At 41.0% G+C, this 21,007-nt stretch overlaps 1 protein-coding gene across 8 annotated transcripts in view; it reads left to right on the top strand.

Annotated features, from left to right (window-relative positions):
* Nucleotides 1–21,007, top strand: part of BEND5 (BEN domain containing 5) — a 979,469-nt gene that overhangs the window by 612,579 nt on the left and 345,883 nt on the right. For 6 of the 8 annotated variants that reach the window (XM_030032517.1, XM_030032518.1, XM_030032522.2 and 3 more), the window contains one exon: nt 1,224–1,422. The exons of the other annotated variants lie outside the window; for them this stretch is intronic. In XM_030032517.1, coding sequence (XP_029888377.1) covers nt 1,224–1,384 — 161 coding nt within the window. In that variant the 3' untranslated portion in view covers nt 1,385–1,422. Of the gene's footprint in view, nt 1–1,223; nt 1,423–21,007 lie in introns of those variants that run through there. 8 annotated transcript variants of the gene reach the window in all.

Here is a 21,007-nt window from a genome sequence, read left to right as displayed (position 1 = left end):
TGGGCACAGACTATCTTATTTAAAACAGATTTTTGAACGACAGCATTAGCTCTTAATGTGTCTGATAGCTGTAGCTTCTTAAAAATCCCTATTGTGTAGTATGTAATAAAGAAATTATAAAAAGTATGATGCATGAGCACTGTTATAAACCTTGTTAATGCAAAATAACCTTTTATAAAACTTCTGAGAGGTTTCAAAATGAACTACAAAGCATGCATAGTACTTAATTTTCATAACTTTTTAATACGATGCATTAGAAATGTTGTAAACCATGTTAATTAAGTGATAATCTCTGTGGCTTTCTGTATATGAAGCAATAAATGGCTACTGGAATAGATTACTAGGCAAAGCAGAACAGAGTTTGTTTAACCAATCTGGGAAGCCTACACAACAAAATACATTGTTCTGGCTATGAAAACAAAAAACCCAAAACCTGCCTGTCACTAAGAAGTTGGGTGTGCTGCACCACCGCTAATTTCAGTAACCTCTGCAGGATTCTGGCACCGAACTACAGACTCTGTGAAGCAGAATTGTCTCAACTTTCATTGCCCTCATTGCTTTTGCAGTTATTACCATTGCTTGCTTTTTGTATTCCAGTTAAGTTCACAAAGTATATTGTGCAAACATGCAAGGAGATGGTTCTTGCGCTGAATAATCTACTAATAAAAGCAAAATATGCCCAGGGACAGGGCGTCTGATAAAGATGCAGACATTAATGTATGTTGAACAGATTTAAAAATAAAATAAATTGGTTAATGTCTTCTCCTACTGATTACTGATTCTATTCCTAACCATTATCATTTACTTACTGTCTTGAAGGTGTGAAGGTAGGAATGATTTACAGGGAACTGTAGATAATAGTTCTGGTGAGACCATTCACCTGGGAAAAGATTCTAAATCTGCTGTGGAGATATGGACAAATAGAAGAGTTAGGTGGGCAAGACTGACACTGTAAAAGATTGGATTTAGCCTTGTTTCTGTATAGAAAGCCTATTAATGTAGTCACAGCATAACTGGAAGTTGGTCATGCCAAAGATTCAATCCTGGTGAAAAATCTTAACTTTAACAAGATAGCCAGTGAATCAATGAAAGCTTCTGCTGTCTTGCAACAAATATACACAGTGCTTACTCAGTGCTGTCTCTTGAGTAGTTAGCCCAACACAGGGCTATATTCTTTTCTAAAAATATCCTAATGGCTCTTTCCTTTTTTTTTTTCTCCCCAGAATGTTTGTATGATAGAATAGCACAAGAAACTGTGGATGAAACTGAAATTGCACAGAGACTCTCCAAAGTCAACAAGTACATCTGTGAAAAAATCATGGATATCAATAAATCATGTAAAAATGAAGAAAGGAGGGAAAGTGCAAAGTACAATTTGCAATAAATTTTGGATTTTTAATAAAGTCTTAGTGTTTTACTTAAGTGTTGTTTTTTTGATTTGTGTGGCATTTTTGCTGATGGGAGAAGCTGACTTGAAGTGTTACTCTCCTTCTATAACTGATTCATTTTTTGAGCGGCTCTGTCAAAAGCCTTTCTATGGTGTAACCTGCTTTTAAATAATGTAAGATATATTGTAAGTCCACTCACAATGAAACTGAATTTTCAAAGGTTTTTCCAATGAGTTGCAGTATGTTACCTGCAGTTCTGTATATAGGTTGTAATTCTGCGAACACCAACCCATTTTGCCTACGTTTTGTTTTACTGGAGTTAGTGGATCTAGGCTGCAGTAATCATCTGCTTAGAAGGAAGAACTGTACAAAATCCACTTTGCTATTGAAAAGGGTTTTATTGTATTTTACGAAGTGTTTTTCTGAACTGAAATTTTAATCGTTTGTTTTTATAAATCTTTGTTCTGATCTCTAACAATATATTTGGTCAAAAACACACAAAGAATGCTTCTTTTTGGCTTATTATCTTGTAGATAGATCACCATTGCTGTCATAGTTTTAAAAAAAACAAACAACAAAGAACCCAAAGCTGTAAGTTGTAAAATCATGATAATTTATTTTAAAAAATAAATAAATCTAAAAGCAGTTCTTTTTCAGGCACCAAGGCACTTTTCAGATTTCTCGTTATGGTACAAAGCTCTTCAGTATGTCCATATTGCTGTTCCTGAAACACTATATTTTTAGTGCGTTTGTATTTTCAAATGATTTAAAGATTGCCACACTATGGCAAGATTATGTATAATAGAAAATTTAGTACCATTTTGTCTGAGTCCATAATTTGACAATGGACACTTTTGGGACAAATTTAAATTTAAAATAATTTTCTACACTGAAGTTAGACTTGCGATGCAAAGTTATAAGGAATAATTTGTTGTCTGAATTATACCTTACTGTCTGTAAATGAAAGAAGATAACCTGAAGTCTTGTTTCATGAAGGATTTTAAGAATAAGGTTTGTAGAGATCATTTAGGGCTTGGACTGATCAATTTTGAGGATTTGTTATATTGGTGATCTTAGTTAACCTTCCATTTATTTTACGCACACAGATGTGCTTATTTACCATTCAGGCTGTCTGTTCCCGAGTATCAGCATTTGTTTCTTTTCTACCACTGCAATTCTGCTTCCTGTAGTTTTGAAAGACCATTTCTTATAATCTTCCTGTAGCACTGGTATACCCTAACGTTAAGCCTATTTCAATGCTCGAAGGAGCAACGCAAGGATTCTTTAAAGGGCTGGCGTGGGTGGAAGAAAGAGGGGAAAGGAGAGGAGGCTTGCTAGAATTGCAGTGCCTGTTTTGGAAGAGATGGAGAAAACCGCCGTGTTGTCTCGTCCTGTACACCACATGTGCTTAAATGGTGTCTTAATTCAGGGCATAAGTATTTGGTTTATGCTTTCTAAAGTGCAATTTCACGATTGACTTGTACCAATCTAAGTATGCCGTGCTGCCGAACAGGTACGCCCCACTTTCGCTGCTCGTGTCCCTGCGTTCCCATCCCTTCCCTTGAACCGGCACTTGGGTTCGCGCAGATGTGCCAGATCTCACTGATTTCCAAGGTTCGTTTCGTAAGGGCTGGTGCCAATGGGATGAAGCCAGGGAGCATTCATAGTGAGGGACGGGAAGAGGAGGAGTGTCTTTTTACGGTGGCTTATGTGTGCCCTGAAATTGCATTTAACAGCCTAGCTTGTCTCCTGTTAATATCAAAGTGTTCTTAGGTAGTGTTTAATGAAGTGCATAAATGTTTATGCTTCCTAATTTGGGATGCTAAATAGCAAATTAGTGTTTATAATGTCGGTGCATGTATCCTTTTATTAATTAAAGAACAAAATAGAGATAACATTGAAGAAACACTCTAAAAAGCAGACTTGTGAATGTAAAATTTTTTTAAAAGTGATACTAGGGCAATCCACTAGTTTGGGGGAAAATGTCCATAATTTCCTCAGTCTTTTTTGGCTTTAGTACTAATGTGTTTTCATTGTAACAGATTCTTTAATGAGAAGATCATGCTGCACTTCTTAGAAGATAAGCCTATTTGAGACAGCGTTTTATGAAACCTGGGAAAAGCAGATTAGAATTTAATTAGAGTTAGGACTGCAGCCTGGCCCCAAAAATCGGAGATTCTGAGTCTTTCTGCAAAACCGGCATCATCTTTCTAAGACTTCTCCTTGATAGACTTGTCGCATCAGACGTTAATGCTGAATATTGCCGAAGAATTTAAATGTTTTCTTTGGGGAAGATATCTTGGAGGTCTTCATTCATTTCTTCTTGGAGTTTCTATCAGCCCAGGTCTAGCAGACAGTTTATAGCGGAGTTCAACAGAATTTGGGTGGCACAGAAAGGTTCACTTCCCTTTGAAGTGTCGCATGGGGGGGGGCTGAGACTGTGTCCTTTGGACCGGGCAACTTGCTTTTAATGTGAGCGTCACCTGAAGCTTTGTCGAGTTACGGGAAAGGAATGGAACGTATTAAAGTTAAAATACCTCTTTATTGTATTATAACTTGAACGAAATCTTTGGATTTCTGGAAATAAGTTTTTGCTAGTAGTAAGCCGGTTTTGCACATTGCAGTTGTAAGGCAATGTGTGGAGGGCTCTGCAGCGGATAACAGGTGTGTATGAATAACATCTTTGCGCTTCTCTTTGGTCATTAGTCTTGTCTTTTCCCTCCCCATGAACCCCTATGAAGACCGTACAAGTCTTTCCCAGTGTGACTGCTTCAAGTAGGGAAATAGGCTACGGTTGTCGTGTGTTCCTGCATTACCCAAGGAAAGTACAAACTTTAATGGGGTGTGCTTTTCTGCAGCGAATTTCATTTCACTATGTTATACTGCATTTGTGGCCAGTACTGTTCTTGTTGGTACATTAATTCTTCCATAATTGTGCCTGCCTGTACATAGTTTTGCTTCGTTCATAATGCATCTGCCATGAATCTACCATAGGAAACGTTATGCAAAAATAGCACCTACTAACTTTTTCCTACTTTAGCTTAACTTCCTACCTGTACATCAACGTGAAACAGGAGAGAATTTTGACATAAAATGAAGTAGATTTTACTACACCCTGTAATACCCGTCATTCATCATTCTCAGGTTTGTGCTGTGCCATTACTTCATACTGTAAACCTTGGATTGTAAGTATCAGAAAAACACGGATTTAAGAGGAACTGACTTTTTGTCCTGAGAGATCAATGGATACTGTTTACTACTTTTTTTTTTTTATCAAAGAAGGAAGAAGGTATTGCTGTTACAGTAATAATCTGATCCTTTGTTGCCACACATTGCCGCTGTAATTTGTGATATTCATGACCTGATCCATATTAAAGTGCCTCTGGCACACTTGCAAGGAAGCAAGATTAGAGTTAACAAAAAGGGCTTTATTTTCTATTAATGATTTTATAAGGGAAATGAGCTATTATATTAAAGAATCCTACCAGAGATTGTAATACTTGAGTCAAGATGTCTAGCCACTCAATTAAAAAAAGAAAGCTAGTATTTGTTAGGAAAAAAAAAAAAAAAAAAAAGTTAGGTTCTGCTGTTACAGAACAGGTTTGGATTTAATGATGCTTTATAGAGATGGGAGTTTTTTGGGTTTTTTTTTAATACAGCCGGACTAAAATACTTATTTAGTCATGTCAAAGTTGAACTATAAGTAGAAGGGATTTAAGGTTGTATTTGGTTAGCTATTGAGCATGACTGTCAAAAGAAGGTACAATCTCCCTGCGGGAGGTCCCTTCTTTGCACCGTACCTTTGATGTTGTATCTGATAGATTACTACGATGCTGCTTTGTTGTCTTAAGCATAGATTATTGTCCTCTTGGAAGTTTTAAGTAGCAATAAATTGAACTTTTTGGGATTTAGTGAAATTGTAAAGATAATTCAACTTCATACTTCCAGAATCTGTAGACTTTTAAAAAATAAAGCAAAGTGCAGGTCATTGTTAAAATAATACTATCTTGACGCAAAATCTCAAAGGAGTGAGAATGTTCTGACTTGGGAACATTCTGTATCGGCCGTAGCCTCACTGTGCGTTAGCTGCATTTGTAACTCTTCAGAACCCCAAATTTGGCCAGTTTCTGAAAGGGAAAGCAAGGTTGTGTCACATAGAGCTGTACTGAGGATTATTTCAGTATTCCATCTTTTGGTGTGAGAGCGACCACTCTTCAGAAAGATGCAAAGATGAAACTTGTGCTTCTTCAGAACGAGGTGGTAGTTTTCTCGGTATTCCTGAAAATATTTGTCATTCTGTGCATGCCTTCAGTCTCGGATTGATGAAGTCATAACATCGATTGCTTAGGCTTTATTGGTGTCATTTTTTTCATCGTAACTGTGGAACTGTGAAATGATTCATACAACACTGAGGCAATAAAAATGTTATGAAGTGCAATCATTGCATGTTTCATGCTCAGTAGCTAATTTTTAATTTCACCATCTTGGACACTTTTTCATCCCCTCAGGCTTCCTAAATAGGAAAGGAGAATCATTTGGACTTGGAAAACAGGAACAGTGATTCAAAAAGCAATTAATTTACTTGGCTGTTCATTTGCTTTACTTTTGCAATTATTTCTGCTGTTTATGTTTGAACAATAACTTTCATGCTGTGCATTGGATACCCGCTTGTTCAGTCCTGCAGTGAAATGCAGTCCTGTGGTTGTGACATCATTTGTTTACCATCAAGAGGAAAATACCTCACCTATGACATCAGATGAATTTGCATTATGTCTGGATCAGAACAGGGGTGAAAGTGTGTCTGGGAGGAGAGGAAGAAGGTGAGCCTAAAGGTTTTTTTCTGTGCTGCCTTCTGACTAGAAAACTTCTTCCTACAGAGGAAATTATCTCCTTCGCATTTAGCAGAATAGCAACTTTATGTTCCTTGTTTATTGATAGTAAAACCTTAATGGAACTAAACTCTTTATTAGTATATATGTTTAATGCATCGAGCTACCTACTTTCATATTAAATTTTAGTCTTTACTGATTCGAAATTAAAGAGTCACAGAAAATTTACTGAACACCCAAGAGAGGGGTGGGCTGGGGGTGACTTAGCTTTTATTGTAGTATAACAATTGCTAGAAGTCCTGTGAAATATAAGATAAGAAATTACGCTTGTTGGTGCTTGTGTATCCTTTATAGTTAGCGTGAGCTTTCATGCTTTTGGAGTAGAGAAAGACGCTGGTTTCATGGGATAGGCTGATTATCTGAAGAATTGGCTGTGAACACCCTTTGGTGTTCGCCCTACTGAATATGAGGGATGTACTGGGACAGCGGTAGAGGGAATATGTCTTGAAAGTGCCAGATCACACTGGTACCAGCCCCTTCCACATGAGACTCAGATGAATGAAAAAGCTTACATGGGAGAGTTTCATATTCTTTCTTTCGTACTCAAATATATCTTTAAAGTCTTCCCAAGTGTTTATGTAAATCTTACTGAATTGTATTTTAGTTTTAAAAAAAAAAAAGTATTTTCATGTGTTTTCCATTTTTCTTGTATTAGCAGAATAGAAGTTTATGGGAGACATCTTTCTCCATGTTTAAGTTGGGATATTAGCCCACTGATACTTGAAAATAGTCCATTTGGACATTTTGCATCTGTGAGCCAGATGCACCATCGTCTTCCCTTTCCATATGGAGTCCTCTGCAGGATTTATAGAGGTGCCTTTAGAGAATAATTCTCAAAATAAGCAGGACTGGCGGTGGATGGGGCAAAGCATCTGTCTGCAAGTTAATGTTCTGTGTTTCAATTTCTTGAAGAGTCTTAGATTAAGAAAAACTAAAACTCCTGAAAGTAGGATTTTACATTTTTTTCCTGCATTATATATTAAAATGCTTTGACACTTTCTGGTTTCTTTGTATTTGCAAGGACACTTTTGTCCTTCCAGGGCCAATGTACACTGTAAGTTCTGCATTTCAGTGTGCGTCTTTACAGGAATAAGCAACTGAGGATGTAGAATTTGGGGCTCAGCAGGGGTGAAGGTGATGATGTAGCATCACCTCTGCGTTGGAGCACAGTACAAGGAACCCCCGTCCTTGTTAGGATAGGGTAGGACAGCCTAGAGGGTTGTCTTCTCTTTAGGTGTAGTCCCCTAAAGGCAACTCATCCAACAAAGGCTGTTTACTGCCACATTGGTAAATACGTGCAACTTCCACTCTGTGGCTTTCCGAAACTTAAAAAGTAACTGAGCTCCACTCAGCAGCAGCCAAACGCGGGAGAGGACCCTACGTCTGCTGGTACAGGAAGCCTGGGAACAGGTTGTGGAGGGGTCACATAGGCCTTTTCACCTTCCCACAGAGAATTCGTACGTGCAATTTAGGTGAAGTCAGTAGCCAAACAGCAAAATCTCAAGCAGTTTGACTGCTTGGCATTTAGGGTTTCAATCAGTGAGAAGTTTTATTAATTAAAAAAGTCCAGTCACTCTTGCGTGCCAAGGATTTAACCTTTAACAAGCAGAATAATCAGCGTTTTCTTCTGCAGCCAGGGACCTCTAGCTAGTGCACTTACACAGCTCTATGTGTACAGATATATTGTACTGTTATTCTGTACAAATCTGTCCATGCCACGTAAATCCACAAGTTGGTAATTTTCCTGATGTTAGCCAGCCCTGTCTGTTTTCCTGGTCTTCCTTTTTCATTTCTATTCCTTCTGCAAGCAGGAGGCAGTCTTCTGTGCTTGCCTTAAAGGTGAGGAGACAGAAGCGTTTCACAATTCCTGCCTCGCAAGTTGTCAGCAGGGTTCTGAAGTGAAATACCTGCTTGTTATTCTTGGAGATAAGTGACACAGAGCTAGAGCATTTCCTTAGGAGATCTGGTAGTACTGCTGTCACCGTAAGGCAGACTTTGCAGTTCAGGGACTTCACATAGCAGCATTTTCTCTTTTTTTTTTTTTTTTTTTTTTTCCTTGCCTTGCCAAAGCATAGATTGTAGCAAAGAAAATTTTACTCTTATATGAAGGTCTCAAAGTGGTAAGATGGAGTAAGTAGAACTGTCAGCAGTATCTCTTAAAAACGTTCATTTCTCAAAACCGAGGATCCCTGCTTTTTCAGAGGCTCCGTGGCCTGGAAGTTTCCCACCTAATTGCAGTGCCTAGGTTTGGATTGTCATTTCCATCGGATGAGCAATGGAAAGCATTAGGCACTTTGACAGATTATACTGATTTATGACTTTAAATTGCCTTCTGGGACTCCCTTTTTCCATTTACTGTATGAAAAACAGCCACCTGTTGATCGCGGGAAGAAAGAGCTATTTCAAAATTCTGTGATCTAAGTATGGCTCTTGAGAAGGATGTTCTTAGCTGTCGAGTTGCATGCCTAAAGATGGGTGGAAAGACTGTAGGCTGTGGCGCATCTGCTGGTGGGTCATTCAATGAGCTGGTGTGGTCCCCTGCCGAACATGTCAGAAAGCTTTGCTCGGTTGCTCCTTTGAAGAGAAACCTTGGCTGGACCGCAGCACGCTGCTTAAAAACCAAGCAGTCTTGAAAAAGCATCCAAGTGTTAAATCCACCTCTTCCTTTAGTAGTTTATTCCAGTGGGTAACTACCCTTGCTGCTCAGCTTGTACCTTATTTCTCTGTGGGTTTTTCTGGCTTAACTTCTAATTCCTGGTTCTTGATTTCTTAACATCTTGCGTCAACGTTTCTCCACCTCATGAACATCTCGATAGACTGGGTGTCTTCAGTCTTCTGCTACCACACATTTTCTAGGTTGTGACTCATTTTTGTAGTATTTTTCCTTTACGTCTACCCAAATTCATTTTACTTTTACGGAAATACTTTCTATAGAGGAGATCTTGATATTCTCTTAAATACCATATTTGGTTTAGTTAATGTAATACAACCATGTTTTAGGACGCCTATCAGTTTGTGTTAGAATGTCATATACAATAGTTGTAATTTCATTTTGTGGGGCAAACTTAATTTGCCTCTGTAGAAAAAAACTGGTATTTAATTGATTCTTGACCAATTGATGTCCCAGTGTAATTCCTTTTTTACTGTATTATTAAGTATAGCTCGGCCATGAAAATATTGTTCTTTAAATGAGTATTTATCTCTAATATGCTTTCCTCTTTGACTTGGTACTATACGTGTGCCAATGACGAGACAGAGCACGTTCTTCCTGCTTGCCAAACTGCTTATTCATGTATTCCTAGCTCCGCCAGGCAGGTGGGTGATGGTGTCAAACCAGGCTGCAAAGAGCAACAGGTGAGCAGTTTCACAGAAAAGAGGACACTGAAGTAATAAAACTTAGAAGAAAGGGAAGCCACGGTCATTTTATTCTTGTTAAATTTTGTACCATCTTCAAGGCAGTTACGGAGTTTTCTTGGTTGATAATACCTATGCATTGCCAAAGAATGGTGAGGAACTGCTGTCATTATACTGTTATATATGCTTAGAATAAAGGGAGGGTATCCTTAGAGAGAAACAGCATCTTCTGTGGAATTATTTCATTCTGGAGCCTCCAACCAAACCCCATAAAGGAATCGGACCTGACAAGAGAAGAGCTTGCTATACATCAACGCTTGCTGTGTCTTCTTTGATAAATTAAATGTTACTTTGGATAGGACTTACACATATTTTTTTGACCATGCCTGCTAAATAATTAATATTCTCAGTAAACCTCAGAGGCGAGATGAGGAACTGCCAACTTCCTCTACTGAGATGGTTTAATGAAAATTGTTCGTTGCCAGAATTTTGAAGGTCAAAACCAGCTTAAATATGTACACAGAAATTATATCAAGGTAAAGCAAAAAAACTTGTAATTAATCTTTTTTTTAAGAAGTCCCTTCCTTCCTTTGAGAATTTCAAATAGCGTTAGACAAGGTTCTTCTAAATTTCCTTTACCATCTCTCTGAAGATTCCTTGTTAATTAACTTAGTCATTTATAAATATTATGAAATAATGTTATTGGCTTATTTCCTTTTGTAAAGGCATCAGGCAAACTGCACCTTTTGAAAAGTAATTAATGTTTCACTCTTAAATGCCTATTGATAATTTTGTATTTGCTATTGACTTGAAATTAACACTTCTGCCAATTTAAAGCTCACATGCTGGTTCGTCCAGGTTTCATTTACAAAGAATGGACAGGACAGCATCGTTGAGCTGGTTCAGTTAAAATGACCCTCATCTGATGAACTCAAGAAAAAAATGCTTGTAATGTTCTGTCTAATCCGGGCTTCCTCCCTCTCTGGGGGTGACCAAAGGTGGCCCTTTTCCATGTGATTTGGGAGGGGCTGTGTAGGTTTTAACAAACTAGAAGCTTAATGATGGGAGGGGTAAGATCAGAGCGGTTCAAGCGCATGTTGTAATACCGAGGGCAGAAACCAGTTGATTCTCTTATGATCCCACCCCGGTGCTGCAGTATTATTAAACACTCTGAGCAAGGCCTTGGTGATGTTTTGCAGGGTTATGGGTGGTGCAGAGCTTGCTCTCATGGTCTCCCTGCTTACCTGACTGATCTGATCTCCTGTTCTGGAGGTCAGGTAGAACCTGTACCTGAGATATTTCAACTTTGTGGTGCAAGGTGTTGCCAGTCGTTCATCCTCTTTGCGTAGGGGATTTGCTGTTTCATCATAATCTGACCTGTGGTGGGATCCACAAAGTACCACTTGATCCACAAAGTACCACTACCTATGGCAGCTCCGCCAGCTTTGCTAGGGGCAGAAGGGCAACATTCCTAGTCAAGAGGAGGGCCACTCTGCCCTGCCAACCTCCCGTCCTCCACAGGTGAGGGTGTGAGCTTGTTACAACTGACACAATTTGGATATCTTTCTGTATTGGGTTTGACTTGGATCTTCAGTACTTCCACGGTGTATTATCTACCACTACACTGTCAGCTTGTAGCGTTTAAGGCTCACCCTATGTGTTTAATATAAAAGTTGATGGTGGTCAAGTTATTGTAACTTGTGTGGCGTTAACAGTGAGGGAGTCTGCAGCTGGAGGATAGCCTGCACTGGTCACGCTGTAGAGTTTGGTACATGCACTTACGGGTGGGTTTCTCCCAAGCTGGTACTTTGTGAGAAGTTCCTCTAGCCCACTCCTCAGTGAACCTGCATGGCACTTTCTTCTCCTTGAACAAGGAATATACAGGCAGTTCTGCAAAAGTTGGGGATCTTTTGTTGCTGGTCTGGGAAATAAACTTTAGTGGAGTTTTTGTAGCAGAAGGATGTCTCGTTGACCAGTATTGCCTCTACCCGGCATATGAGAATTACCTATTTGTACTGTCAGGTACCCCAAATGTAATTACTGGAAGAATCAGATACAGTATGATTAAAGGAATTCATATTTGTTATTCGAGTGTTTTTTCTTTATTAAATACTTCAGCAAAATTTCCGTAACCAGTGACCTCCTTTGAGAAGTGACTCACTGCATTTTAAAGGCTTTATAAACAAGTCATCCCTTCTTGTCAGAGACATGGAAGATGAATAGATGGTTCTTGCCTGTGATTTCCAGTCTCAGGGGAAGTCCCTTTCCACTGCCTGTGGTGATGCTCAGCTGCATCACCGCTTTTAATTGCCTCCAGGCTCCTGCAGGACTTTGTGTGTCCCCTCTGGCATGACCTACATCCTTGCAGAACCAGGAATCCCTTGGCACTGGTTAGTGGAGTCTGAGCTCAGGACAGAAAGTCCTGTTGTTGCTAATCCCTAGCTGTCTCCCAGTGCTGTAAGCTATGTGCCAATCTCTTTCTTGTGTCCTTAAATTCATCTGGAGTTATTTTGCCTGTAGAAGGATACAAATGAGTTTTCTGTATTAAAGACGATGGTAGAAAATGTGAATGCTGTCTTGAACATTATGGATACTGGGTGTGTTATTACACTGAAAACCAGAGAAGGATGTATTAAATAGAGCACAAGTACCTTAGCAAATCAGAAATTCATACATCATAGTATATATGTATTTTTTCCCTTGAAAGAGGGAACAAACAGTGAAGTAACGATCCCAGCTGAATTGCATTGCTGCAGGTCAAATCAAAGGCAAGTATATCAATGTGTCAGATAATTCAGTTTAATTTGGAAGGCTTAGGTTAATGGAGGAATAAGATGATGACATTTAGGGTGAATTAAAGTAAACACTACAGTCTGTTATGGAAAGGAAACGTATATACAATATAAGATTAACTTGTTCATTTTGCAAAGTATAGCACTCTTCTCCAAGAATGTCTGTTCCACCGTTCTGTAGTACTGAAGGTGTACGGACCTGCTGTTGGACTTTGTCACACAGGATTGAAGTTACTGGACCCGTACTGTCGAAGGCCCGGTGTTATGCAGGTGCATCAGTTCCTATTTTACTCTTTCTACACGTAATGGTAGATAAGCCTAGAACATTGTTCTTCTTGATTATTTTTTCTTTTCCCCCTAGCTTCCAGTTTGAACTTACTCATGAGCCGTGCATGTGTATTTGTTCTTGAGCAAACATTGCTGCCAAGTTTTAGCACCTTTTTTTCTGCCTTTGAAGAGTTTGAGAGATTGTATCCACCCTACCTTTGCTAGATCGAACTGTCTTCTAAATTTTGCTTGGGAGATACGCTTACTGATTCATCTGCTCTTATCCTAGTCAGCTTCTTCTGTACTTGTCTGATCTTTCTTGATCAGTGACGCTTTGTGCTGAATTTTATCTGGGGTGGTAACAGTACGTTATACAGTGACGTTATCTTTCTAGAAATGCCTTTCTCTAGAAATATCTTCTGTGCTTTTTGTGGCTTTGTCATGCTAGGGCTCATAATTTAGCAGTAATCAATGGCTCTGCTGAGGTTGTTATCCTTCCTTTGAGTTCCTAACATATACCAGACTTCCTATCAGTCTGTAGGAACTTGTATTTAGGCTGTCAAACTTAACCTCACCTCCATTATTGCACTTCTGAAAGTCATCTTGAGGGATCTTTTCTTCCCATCTGATATTTCTCTGCTGCTGCATACCAATGTTACCTTCCAGTATGGTGCCGTTAGTAGGTGTGTCTAGGGTCTATGCTTAACCAGTGCTTATATGAAAACTATCTTTGTTTTTATGTAGATATGTACCTATTCTAAAACTGTTTGTAAACGTTTAATGAAGCCTCAGATTGTCCCAGTGGGGCAGGTAGTTCTTCTAACAGTAAATGACTGATGATGCTCAGAAATAGGGAGCTGGTGACTTGTTCAGCATCATGCCTTAAGTCAGAAATGAGCACTGATGACATAATCCCAAGTCCTCTGCTCTAAAAGTCAAATAACGCTGTATGCTTTTTATCAGGAGACTATCCAAAGGCTCTTAGAAAATGTGGTGTATGTCAGTGTAAACTTGAGGCTGGGATCTGGAAAGCCATCTGGAAGATTAAAATTAATGGGAACTGAGTTTTCAAAGGTCTTGGGTAGCTTTGAAAAGTGAAGCCCGGATATTTTAGCCACTGATATTTTGACAGATATGCTTTCTTGGGGTACCTACCATATGTGTACTTTTCCTGGGTACTGTTACAATACCAGGCTGAGCTTCACCATTGTTTTTATTTATGTATTTATTAAAGATGAATAGCTCGGGTGAGCTGAGAGCATGAAATGCCACACTCATCTGTATTTGCTGTTTCAGTAGCACTTAGCTTGAGGACTTTTGGCAGGATTCATTTAGAATTATAGAATCATTTAGTTTGGAAAAGACCTTCAAGATCATCGAGTCCGACCATCAACCATGCCCACTAAACCATGTTCTGGAGTACCTTGTCTAAACACTTTTTGAATACTACCAGGGATGGTAACTCAACCACTTCCCTGGGCAGCCGATTCCAATGCCTGACAACCCTTTCAGTAAAGAATTTTTTCCTAATAACCAACCTAAATCTCCCTTGCTGCAACTTGAGGCCATTTCCTCTCGTCCTATCTCCAGCCACCTGACAGAAGAGACCCGCACCCACCTCACTACAACCCCCTTCAGGTAGTTGTAGAGAGCGATAAGGTCTCCCCTCAGCCTCCTTCTCTCCAGACTAAACAGCCCCAGCTCCCTCAGCCGCTCCTCATAAGACTTGTGCTCCAGGCCCCTCACCAGCTGGTTGCCCTTCTCTGGACACGCTCCAGCACCTCCATGTCTTTCCTGGAGTGAGGGGCCCAAAACTGAACACAGGACTCGAGGTGCGGCCTCACCAGCGCCGAGTACAGGGGAACGATCACCTCCCTGCTCCTGCTGGCCACGCTATTTCTGATACGGGCCAGGATGCCGTTGGCCTTCTTGGCCACCTGGGCACACTGCCGGCTCATATTCAGCCGGCTGTCAACCAGCACCCCCAGGTCTTTCTCTGCCGGGCAGCTTTCCAGCCACTCTTCCCTAGGCCTGTAGCGCTGCATGGGGTTGCCGTGACCGAAGTGCAGGACCCGGCACTTGGCCTTGTTGAGCTTCATACGATTGGCCTCAGCCCATCGATCCAGCCTGTCCAGATCCCTCTGTAGAGCCTGCCTACCCTCGAGCAGATCAACCCTGCCTCCCAACTTGGTGTCATCTGCAAACTTGCTGAGGGTGCACTCAATCCCCTCATCCAAATCGTTGATAAAGATATTAAACAGAACAGGGCCCAACACCGAGCCCTGGGGAACACCACTTGTGACCAGCCACCAGCTGGATTTAACTCCATTCACCACAACCCTCTGGGCTCGGCCATCCAGCCAGTTTTTCACCCAGTGAAGAGTACACTTGTCCAAGCCATGAGACACCAGCTTCTTGAGGAGTATGCCATGAGAGACAGTGTCAAAGGCCTTGCTGAAGTCGATGTAGAGAACACCCACAGCCTTTCCCTCATCCACTAGGCGGGTCACCTGGTCATAGAAGGAGATCAGGTTGGTCAAGCAGGACCTGCCCTTCGTAAACCCATGCTGGCTGGGCCTGATCCCCTGCTTGTCCTGAACTTGCCATGTGAGCGCTCTCAAGACAAACTGTTCCGTAATCTTCCCCGATACCGAGGTCGGGCTGACAGGCCTGTAGTTCCCCGGATCCTCCCTCTGACGCTTCTTGTAAATGGAAATTTGAAACTTTCCAACTCTTGAACTGCACGTGTAGTATCTCTGAAAAAAACCCAAATATCCACGTTTCTCCCTGATGCCCCCAATTCTCTTTGTCATTGTTGCCTTTAATGTGCAGTTTAATCTCAAAGCATGGAGTGCTTGTGAGCTTAAGCACTAACGCGGAGTGAAATCTCCTAAGTAACTAAGTTACAGGGAGTGCGTTCATGAAAAAATGAATACTAAGCTTTGCATCCAGCTGTGTAACATGGCACCTCCCTTGTAGTTTGGATTAGCATAATTTCCTCTGCTGCCTCAGCACCGCCTTGGCTTGCATCATTTCTCCAGAATCCAAAACATACCTGTTTCCACAGAAGTTGCCGCTTTGGGATTTGCACACAGCTTTACCTGTCCATCCTCTGAAGCCACCCTCCTGCCTCTGAGCCAGGGAGAAAACAGTCCAACTGTAAGCTTTTTAGCTTAAAAAAAAAAAAAAAAAAAATTGTGCAAATTATGTTTTTTGTTTGGTTTGGGTGCAGGGTAAGACTACCCCAGTGGCGTACAAAGGTTGAGAATAGCATTTATCCCTTGATAGGATCATCTTTTGATGACAAAGGTTCAAATTTGTAATTAAATTGCTGCATCTTAGCAAATTGTAGCTTTGTGCAACTGTTTCTGTACAAAAGCATTTGGTCTACAGCAAGTGCAAGCTTAAAACTCTTCTCTGCAAGCCAATAAGTCAAACTACTTCAGAGTTTTGCTGTGGAAGTGCACACATGGAGGGTTACTGTGGCTCCTGACGCGCGGTAAGAACAGGAGTCTCAGTGCTGGCTGTGGGTGAGGTGGATGCCAAGGGTTAGAGTGAATTATGTTATCAGGATCCCACTGGAAAAAAAAGATTTTTTTCCCCCATTTTCCACCATTTCACTTGAAACCAGATCGACCCCAAATTAGTTTTGTTTGCAGGAGTTTCTTCTTACAGAGAATCACAGACCTGTGCTTGTTCACAGGTCCTAGGGCAGCAAAAGTCTAAATAAGAGCATATCTTTTGGTTTTTTAACTATCTGGATCAAATTCCAAAGACATAAACTAGTCCTAAAGCCCCAGGTCTGACGATCTAGTTGCATTCTTTAATCTCCGCCAGTTCTGTGCAAGTCAGCCGCAGCCCTGACTGGCCCTCGATGTGGGATGTGGTGCGGAGCGGCACTGTCTGCCTATTAAAGTCAATGGGAACCTTTCCAATCGGTTGCAAACCAATCCTACAGAGAAGGAATCTGCCTTCTTAAGGCGTGCACGGTAGCAACCATATTGCTCCAGCTCAGAGCAGATACAGCGAATCTGAGGCAGCCTCGAGAGGAAGTTTTTTCTGTGAGATTTCCTAGTATGGTATGTTTGCATTGCTGTGCATTGTAAAGAGGATTTCTGATGAGCAGCTTTTAATCATCTCCGACGTGGAGTGCAAACACTGTTCTGACATCAATCATGCTAACGACACATTTGTACACAGAATAACAGTCACCTTTTAAATATGGAAATCACAAATACATGTTGACAGAAAAATATATTTAAGCAGTTTCAAGTCTGTGCTGTAATAAGTAAACCAGCCATTGTATTCCACAGAGCTGCATGCTTTAAATGCCTTACAGAAAAAAACAAACCCTAAAGTGAATCACAGTAATAGAAAAGGAGGTGTTTACATCTCTCAAAACATTCTGTACAATAATCATTCCTTCTTTTTAAATTTAATTTCAGCGAATTTGAATCCCAATGAGATGAAGTTTGAAACATAAGCTTTCATGGTAAGGTACAATTCAGCATGTAATCTTTTGCAGGTGGCTGTTATTCGTTTATTATTTCTATTTCCATATTGCTTAGCAACCCCAGTCCTGGACCAGGCCCTCGCTGCTGTAAGTGCTCTGCTAACATCGATGGAACGGGTGGTTGCTCTCTCAAAGTATGCACTGTTTTGGATTGAAGCCAAAAGTAAACTAATGATTTCTCATTCTGTCTTCTCTGAAGGAGAAAAAATGAAGGCCAACTGACTGTTAGTTATGTGATTATCAGTGCATCTCTTGAATTACTGAATCAACACAAATATTTGGGGGCCTGTCAAGCATGCAGGCTCAAATGTGTGTAGTCCTTTAAGATTTTGTGTCCTGAAGGCAAAAATGGGGAATGCAGCCTCCGAGAGTGGGGTGCAGGCCAGGTTGCTTCTCTCTGGATAACCATTTGCTGATAAAGTTGCTCACGCAAGCAAATAACTGCTCATGATTTGCGTGCCCCTGCAATTAAAGAGGAACAGCCTACCCCACATTGCCAAGTACTTGCCAATACCTTCGCTGCAAGTGGCACAGCACCTGTATCCTTCAGACAACCGATGCACGCTACACTCCATACATTTACTTGAGAAGTTATGTAAGTCAACATTTGCAAATCTGTATCCTAGTCCTCATTTAACCTCTTAAGTAGAAATGTCCTGACTTTTCAAGGGAAGCAGGGGGGTTGTGGAAAGCGATAATACCTTCATTTGAGAGCTGGAATGTTGGAAAAAGTAGACAAACTTTTGGTCTCAAAGTCCTTTCATCAGCAAATTCCAAGCTAAACGCAGCTCAGACGCAACCGTGCTTGAGCGCATGGGAGTGGAGATTGCTGCTGCGGGGCAGAGAGGAGTGACTGAACATTGGCAGCTTCTACTTGTCAATCATGACCAAGCTCTTAAATGGTGAGATTCATACCTCTACTTCAAACCCTCCCTCTCGCCCCTGCAGCAGCCCTGCCCGCATCAGGCAGCTTGGTCCCATTGCCGTACTGCAGCCACGAGCAAGATGCAGTGCAATACCACTTTAGATAGGAAACGTGATTGTCTTACACTAGAAGAGGTCTAGGAAGCTAAACCGGTAAGAACTAAAACTTGAACACTGTTAAAAAGCACCGGGGGGTCCTCTGGAGCGGTGCTGTATCCAGCGCTACACTAGGATGTGTTTGGCTCAGAAGTGGTGAGAATAATTTGCTGGTCTGTGATGCTGCCCAAATGCCGCGCAGGACCAGGCCATGGCCAAGCGCTTCTGGACAGCTAGCTCAGGACGTTGGTGGTTTGCATATGGTGGCTTATTTTAATAGCAGGCTCTTGTGCACGGAGGTCGTACGGGGGAACAGTGTAAAATGCCTTTGTATCAAGAGGTTAAAAACAACTTATGTTAATTCTGGATTCCAGCCAAAGTTACCCAGCTGTTTGGCTGAGGCTGGGAGCTAACAGACCAAAAAAGGACACACACAATTAAAATGTCACTCTCAGCAGGGGGGGGAGAGAGAGAGAGAGGTGGCCATCAATGAAACAAAAGTGAGGCAGGCTTGACTGCAGCAAGTGGCTTGGGAGGGGGTGGCCCGTGCACGAACACTGTGGACACGTGTTCAAGTTCCCCGAGCACTCTGGGAGATGAGACGAACCTTCCCACAATGTAACAGTGGGTACTGGGATGCTCGTGGTAACGAAGGACACCGTAAGCCTTAGTTGCTGGAGCTGTGTGGCTGCGATGTCACTAAATGAACTCAACATTGGTGACTAAGGATGACAAATACCTGATGTAGAATTTACCTTTGTTGGGGGAGGAGGAGGTGGCAAATAAAAGATTTTTTAAAACGTTCAAGGTATTATCGTTCCCAAAGCCATAAGCTTCTATATTTCATTTCACCAGCTGTGAGTACTGATTTACTAGTCTGTAACTGCCATTTTGTAGACAACCATTCTTAATTTCTAAATAGTGTCCTATTCACAGGTCAATTATTCCTCTGTAAATGCCAAATATTTGGACTCTGAATGCAGTGGCCCATGCTTCTAGTTTGAGTTTTCTCCAACCTTACTATCCCTTCCTCCTTTCTGCCCATGAAAATCGTGTTGCCTGCGTGGGAGCACATTTCATTGTGTCCTTTCCCCTTCCGATGGTTTAACAAGTTGAGCAAACTTACTCCTCTCTACCCAAATACAAAGAAATTCATCTGAATGCTCTGGACTTTGCCAGCAGAAACGTAGAACCCAGTGCAACAGCCAGTTCGAACCAGTCGAGTCTCCTCTGTCAATAAACGGTTCTGCCTGGCTCTATTGGTAGTTGTTTTCACAGCAGCTGTGACACTTGCAAGTGCTGTGTTAATAAAGTGACATCTTTTCAACCTTGAAGTCATTGCCAGTGGACATGTTGCATGTTGGTTAAAAATCCAAAATGCCTCTGTTGTTCTGTGTTTTCTGAGTTTGTCTAACTTTGTTCTACCTGATATGACACTAGATAGCATGACGTTTGGCTGGCATACAAATGAAATGCTGTCATATGCAAGCCAGTCCAAAAGGTCTAAGGGAGAAAAGTTTACTATCAGTTTAGGGGAAAAAACAACAAATGTCATTCCGTTTGCTATCTTTATAGGCCTACAAATCATCAGTGATAGTGATGTAAAACAGCAGACATCAATCTTTTCCCTACTAAAAAAGAAGCATAGGTTGTCAAAAGTAATCTACCTTTTAAAGGATCTTGAGGTGTGAAAACATAAGTCCTTTACAGAGGAGCAGAGCCGAACAAAAGGTAAGAAATATTTTTCATGGATGCCTGATGAACTCTGATTCTTTGTGGCCTCATCACATGTTTTCAATGAGAAAAGCAGGGTAATTTCAAGCTTCAAATCCAGCTTGGCTGTGAATTGAGGCAAAAAAATGTTCTATGCATCTTTCCAAAAGAGGGAAGGGGGGGGGAATCTTACTATAATCTTCCTGTAAAATAATCTAAACCTGATGTTTATGCTGTGCTTGTGTGCTCACAGCTCACAACCCTTTCAGAGAAGAACTTGCCTTCCTTGCATCGGGGACTTGGAAATGGAGATGTTGTGTGGCAAAGGTTTTTTAAACCTTTTAAAAGCCTTGGTTGCTTTCAGAGCTATGATTCTTAATCCTCCTTCCTTCTGATGTAGTTTCCTGTCTGTTGGAAAAAATCTGATCTATTATATACACAGCCTGTGTTGGTACTTTCCTCTTTCAGAACATTTCATTCATCTTAAAGATGCTTGTCCTCACTTGCTGCCTGGAGTACCATCCCATCTGCCTTTTGCCTTGTGACTCTAAACTCATTGCATAAGCTGTCTTCATTTGGAGGTCCTTCCACCTGATTGCATCCTAGATGATCTTTGATGTGACTTTTGTCCTTCCTGTGTCATGGAAATTTCTTCTGTACTTGGTCTCTTCTGGTTTTCCTTCTCCTCTCCCTTTGTTTCTTTGGCTTATTTCCTGAAGGATCTGTCAACTTCCCTTGCTGGAATATTATAGGGGACTCCAGAGGTCTCTTTCATTTTCTTCATTCTCTTTAGGTAAATTAGATTGCTATCTTTATGGGTTCCAACTTCTGCTTGTCTCCGACAGACCTGTGACTTTCTGCCCAAAATAAATTATAAGTTGTCCATAGTAATTCCATAGGTAGCTGGCTGTCAAACTTGAGGTTGATTAAAAGTAAGCGATGAAGGAGACCACTGAGGGTTTTATGGGACAAGACCAGTGAGTGTGAATGGGATGTAGGCATACTGCAGGGAGGTCTTAAGAGATACAGGACAGGGATATGGGCTGTTGACTTGGAATGGAGTAGCAAGAA

This window comes from Aquila chrysaetos, chromosome 12 (genome assembly GCF_900496995.4).
Source record: "Aquila chrysaetos chrysaetos chromosome 12, bAquChr1.4, whole genome shotgun sequence".
In the NCBI taxonomy this organism is placed as follows: Eukaryota; Metazoa; Chordata; class Aves; order Accipitriformes; family Accipitridae; genus Aquila; species Aquila chrysaetos.
Note: the sequence above shows the minus strand (reverse complement) of the source record. Positions and strands in the feature narration are given on the sequence as shown.